Genomic DNA, 6,000 nt, shown 5'->3' on the forward strand with positions numbered 1-6,000 from the left:
ACTAACAAGCAGGATAGACAACGGAGAAATGGTTGCTGTTGTGTACTTGGATTTTCAGGAAGCCTTTGACATGGTGCCACACACGAGGCTACTTAGCAAGCTATGAGCCTATGGTATTACAGGAAAGATTCTAGCTTGGATAGCACAGTATCTGATTGGCAGGAGACAAAGAGTGGGAATGAAGGGAGCCCTTTCTGGCTGGCTGCTGGTGATTAATAGTGGTCCACAGAGGTCTTTGTTGGGACCAATTCTTTTTACATTATATGTCAATGATTTGGATGATGGAATTGATGGCTTTGCAAACAATTTGAAGATAGGTTGAGGGGCAGGTGATTTTGAGGAAGTAAAGACACTGTAGAAGGACATAGCCAGATAAAGGGAATGGGCAAAGCAGTGGCAGATGGAATAGTGTCAGGAAGTGTATGGTCATGCATTTTGGTAGAAGAGATGAAAGGAGTGACTATTTTCTAAATGGAGAGGAAATGCAAAAATCTGAGATGGAAAGGTCTTGGGAGGCCTTGTGCAGGATTCCTTACTAGGTTGAGACTGCATGGAGGAAAGCAAATACGATGTTACCATTCATTTTAAGAGGTCTAGAATATAAAAGCAAGGGTGTAATGTTAAGACTTTATAAAGCACTGATGTGGGATCACTTGGAGTATTGTGAGCAGTGTGGGGCTCCTTAGAAAAGATGTGCTGAAATTGGAGAGGGTCACAAAAATGATTCCAGGATTGACCAGCTTGTCATATGAAGAGTGTTTGATGGCTATGGGGATGTGTTCATTAGAATTCAGAAGAATGAGGTTTGACCTCATTGAAACCTATTGAATGGTGAAAGGCCTTGATAGAGTGAATGTGGGAAAGATGTTTCTTAAGACCAGAGGACACAGCCTCAAAATAGAGCATCCTCTCAAGGAGAGATTTCCTTTAATAGAAGGTGGTGAATCTATGGAATTCTTTGCCACAGGCAGCTTTTGATAGAAGTTTAAGCCAGAAGTTGGTAGATTCTTGATTGGTCAGTGTAGGAAAGGATACGGGAGGAGGATTGGGGCTGAGAGGAAAACGAATCAGCCATATTAAAATAGCGGCATAGGCTCAGTGGGCCAAAGGGCCTAATTCTGTTTCTATATCTTAATGGTCTGTTGGTTTTATAATTGGGGCAGCCACTTAATTGGACCTAAATGTTCTGGTCCTGGGTCCTATAAATGGAAATCTTCTGTAAATGTGTTTGGAATTTCATGAGTCTTGGCAGAGATATGAAAAACATTACTTTGAGTTTTTCTGTACAGTTCAAACCCAAATTTAGATAGGAAGAGTTCTGATCCTTGCAATTATAGTAGCCTCTGCTGTGCAGACTTTGAATGTGAGTTGGTCAATGTGGAACCGGGATCTACAAGGCAACTACTTAGTGACGTTTCAGCAGGACCACATTTTGGAAATGGAATGGAATTACATCATTTGTAAACTATCTTCATATATTTAAGTGATATTCTTTCAATCATTTTGTGCTGCTATCCACCATAGTTTTTAATTTAGCACCTCCTGAGCTTTTTGAATGGCAGATTACATGGTGTGATTGTACCTTCGATATCTTACTGCTGAACCGTGGAGCAATAATTTGGGTCTCCTGGTTATTGTTTATTCTATGACAAATCCAAGGAGAAAAAAGTTGCCCCTGACCAAGAAAATACTGTTCTTTTCTCTATCATTGATGACTTCAAATGAAATGAAATACAAGGCACCTAGAAAGCATTAAGGTGCACTTGTATTTTTCATGCATGTGTGCATGTTTCTTTAAGGACTCTATAAATTAGTAAAGGTTTGGGAAAATGGTTGCTAAGACACATATTTTAAAGATGGAGGATGATACTGGATATTATTGATGTTTCTTTTGCCCAAACGTAGTGTAGCCTAAGGATGTAATTTTGATATCTACATTGAAACTTTGGCCATGGTCATGCATAAACCAAAGTATTTCAAATGCATCCTATTCACTGATATTTTCAATAAAAATGAAAAAGTGCAGATTCTGGAATGAAATACAAATCAGGCATTGCCAGTAGAGAGAGTAAACATTTCAGGTTTGAGTTCTGTTGACATTTCACCTGAAACATTCACTGTTTCTCTTTCTATTTTTTACAAGGTGCATAATCCACTTAAAGTCTAATATATTTGTAAAGTTCATTGTCTTGTGTTCAGTAAACATTGATACAGAAAACATGCATTTATTTCAAACATTTTCTTCCATATTTAACAGGGTTCTTGGGGATCCGGAAAGGATCAATACAGCAGGGATCTGCTTGTGTCATCCATCTTTGCTGCAGCCAGTCGTAAAAGAAAGAAAAAGGATGTAAAGTTGCAACAAAGTAGTTCAGATGATGAGTTGGAAAGTGGATTCTCCAGGAAAGAAATATCAAATTATTCCCGTACAATTGTAGCTAAGGAACTGGGAAATAAAGGAGAAGCTGAAAATGAAGTTGACTTATCTGAAACGAAGGGAAAACAAGATAATTGGTATGATGAGCAGCAGGTAAAAGAAAGTACAGGGGAAAGGAATAAATCTTTATCTGTAGCATTAATTGAAAAGTATGAAACAAGAAAGCAGACATCTCCAGAAGAATCAAGCTTCACCGAGCAGAAGCTTCCAACATACTGCCAAAAATGCACAGAGTCGCCTAATGTCGGTTGTTCCAGTCCACAACTAATTGCAAGCACAAAGTCCATTTCTGCTATTGAGGTTTCTCCTAGTAATGTAAACAAGGATAATTCTGTGACAGACTTAAATATTACAGTCAGTAATTGTTCTTTGGATTCTCAACAGCAAACTAATTTAATCAAAACAAAGAAGCCCGCAGTCAAAATCATAGATGCAATTACTGCAGATGTAAGTTCCATCGCTTCAGAATATTCCACAACTTCTTCTATAACATATCTAACAGAAATGGACTCTCATGTGCTGAATGCAGAAGTCCAGTCAGTGACAGAAAGCAAAGGTGATGAGGCTGATGATGAGAGAAGTGAACTTGTCAGTGAAGGACACCATGTAGAAACAGATAGTGATAGCGATTTTTCTGTTTTTGCTGCAAGTTGTGCACCTGAAAAGCTCCTACATGTAATGAAACAGGATCCATCAATGAGTGTCAGGAAAAACTCAGAAGGAAGTAACAGGATTGGAACAGAGGGAAGTTCAACACCAGGGTTGGATGGTAGGAAAGTGTTTAGCTCACGTAAGCTCATTGAGAGTGATACACTTTCAAAGAAAAAATCACTTAAGTTGAAAGGTGAAAATGAGGTGGCAGTGGATACAAAGGAACAAAAAGAAGCAAAGAGAGAACAGAAGGTTGTTGATGTCATGAAGAAAGGGAAATCCACAAGCAGCCTGTCTTCATTTATTAAAAATGAACCCGATAAGATGGAGCCTGGATGGAAATTAAAAATTACAGATCGTTTAAAACTACGTCTAAAAATTTCTGCAGATGATATGTTTGGAGTTGGCATACAAAAGTCAGGCTCTCCTGAGACCATTAGGAAAAAAAACATCAGGCGGAGACATACCATGGGAGGAAATAGGGATTTTGCAGAACTCAGTGTTTTAAATGCATGGAGAGCACATGAACAAGAACATTCTCCTAATAACGTAGGGAGTGGAGGGAACGAAACCCAGTTGTCAGCAATGGATCGCCTCAAGCCAAAATGTCATTCCCAGGATCTCTCAATCACAGACTGGCTGGCTCGAGAACGCTTACGCACTAGCACACCAGATTTGCACACAGAAAAAGCCTTGGAGCCAAGAACTGTGGTTATTAGTTTAGACAACGATACAAACACACAGTTGTCTGCATCAGCTGGAGAAGATGCAGTCAGCTCGAGTAGTTTGACCCAAATCAGTCATCCTTCCACTTCAACACCTCTTAGCCCACCATCTTCAACAGATCAAGTAAATGGTGACAGCCACCAAAGCAAGGGAAAAAACAATTTTAGTACAACAGTTGATGCTCATCCCCATAAAATATCCAGTAATCAAGTAGTCAAGTCTCGCTTCTATCAGTACTTGTAGGTCTGCAATTATTTATGTGTCTAGTGCTGCAGAAAATTGTACAGCAAATTGCTTGTCAAACAGTACACTGTTTTCTATATGAATTTCCTGTACATATTTCTATCTGTACTTGAATTTTAAAACAGTTGATGCTCTGCCAATACTGCAGGCTGGTTTTTGTGCTGGGTACTGTGGAAGCTCATTGTGTACACTAACAGCCAGAAATAGGATAAACGTGTACAAATTTATAAATTGAGTAGAAAAGAGCATCAAGTGCTGAAGCCTTCTGACGTAAACTTAATCATACTGCATGATCAGCAATTCTTGCATACATGTTCTAAATTGGATTCAGCTGCATATATTTTACATCAGCTTATAAGGGCGAGCAAAATAAACTTTTTGGATTTGATTTTTGGAACTTGAGTTGCAAAAGAAAGTGCCTCATCTCAAAAAAGAAATTGGTTTAGATAGGGTGCCATATTGTCATTTTAGTTTAAAAAAAACTAGAAATCTACTGTGAACAAATTATTTTATCTGTAAACAAAACAAAAATATCATTAAAATAATTTTCCAGATTTTATTAACTAAACAGGTAGAGTTTCCACACTATAGGCATTCCAGTTGGATCGTAAGAACATTTTTTAATTCAGACTTTTAATACAGTCTTTGTATGGGACTTGATTTTTTTTAAAGGTTTCTGTAAAGATACATAAATGTATATAATTTCATGTGTCGCTTTTTCAAATTTGAGATTTGATAAAAGCTTTGTAACATAGGCATGTAGATAGTGGTCTCTGGAAAAACTGGTCCCTTGCTCATTTTTCATCATCTCTAAAGAGAATCTTAACTGTGCATGAGAACTGTTTTCTCAGATTCAACATTGTATTTAGCCTGTGTACAGATAGAGGCAAATTGTTTGTAAATGTGCCCTGGAAACACTGGAAATAAAATTTTGGTTTCTGTGGTTCTCTGCTTATGTTCTTTAAAGGCATTTAACAACAAAATGAACCAAATGTATGATATACTCATATCTCCTTCTGATCCTAAGTTTTCTTCCACTCCAAAGAGATGGTGCTTGGGTTTAGCAATAATACAGTGAGGATAAATCGTTTGGCATCATACTGAATAGTGATGCCAGCAATATTAAGAATATTAATAAAAACTGAAATGGGAATTGGTACCATAGATAACAGTTGAATCACACTGAATAAATAAGTAAACCATACAAGATTGGGGGTAGGGAGACATACGGTTTGGGTGATAAAAGACATAGAGACAAAATAGTAAATGTTAAATTTATGATTATCAGCTATTTATGACTGTGAGCAATATATTTTAAAAATATTTTTAATTGACAGCCCCAACTTTCTGCACCAGAATAACAGGTTAGTTAACAGGTCAATCCAATGGTCAGAAGAGCTTCATTTGCCTGCATTTTTCCACATACCTTACATCTGAGATTGGTGAATAATTGTTAACCAAAGCTTTTAAATTAACAATTCCCTATTAGTGAACAGATTTCTAAACATATATCACTCTTTGGAAGTATGTCCTAAACTCTCCTGCAAGTCTGTCCTCCAATTTAGAGATTGTGTGCCTAATTCAAGACTACCCACCAAGCAGCAGCTGAATTATCTCTACTTTGCCAGTCTTACCTACTTATCCAAAATACTTGGGGCTGGAACTGTTTTGAAATATCTAATGAGATAGCTTGGGATTGTCATCATTTCTGACTGAATTTATGTGCTATCGTAAGCAGTTTTTGTATTACACTTGTTCAAAAGACACATGTAATTAACAGTAAAAATTATTACATACCATAAATATACTGTGCTCAGGGTAACAAAAGCAGCAGAGCAGCATCAGGAGAATACCTGAATCATCTGTTGAACAACAACAACAAATAACTGCAAGTTTCAGTCTCTACCCACAATGTCATGTTTTGATTAAATACTGTATTTGTG

The 6,000-nt window shown here is 37.4% G+C and overlaps 1 protein-coding gene across 1 annotated transcript in view; it reads left to right on the forward strand.

Moving 5' to 3' along the window:
* The window catches only part of LOC132395447 (rho GTPase-activating protein 21-like), a 197,236-nt gene extending 192,236 nt beyond the window's left edge, over positions 1-5,000 (forward strand). The window contains exon 25 of the mRNA XM_059972072.1: positions 2,258-5,000. Coding sequence (XP_059828055.1) covers positions 2,258-4,057 — 1,800 coding nt within the window. The 3' untranslated portion in view covers positions 4,058-5,000. The remainder of the gene's footprint in view (positions 1-2,257) is intronic.
* The last annotated feature ends 1,000 nt before the right edge of the window (positions 5,001-6,000 follow it).

Source organism: Hypanus sabinus, chromosome 6, assembly GCF_030144855.1.
Source record: "Hypanus sabinus isolate sHypSab1 chromosome 6, sHypSab1.hap1, whole genome shotgun sequence".
In the NCBI taxonomy this organism is placed as follows: Eukaryota; Metazoa; Chordata; class Chondrichthyes; order Myliobatiformes; family Dasyatidae; genus Hypanus; species Hypanus sabinus.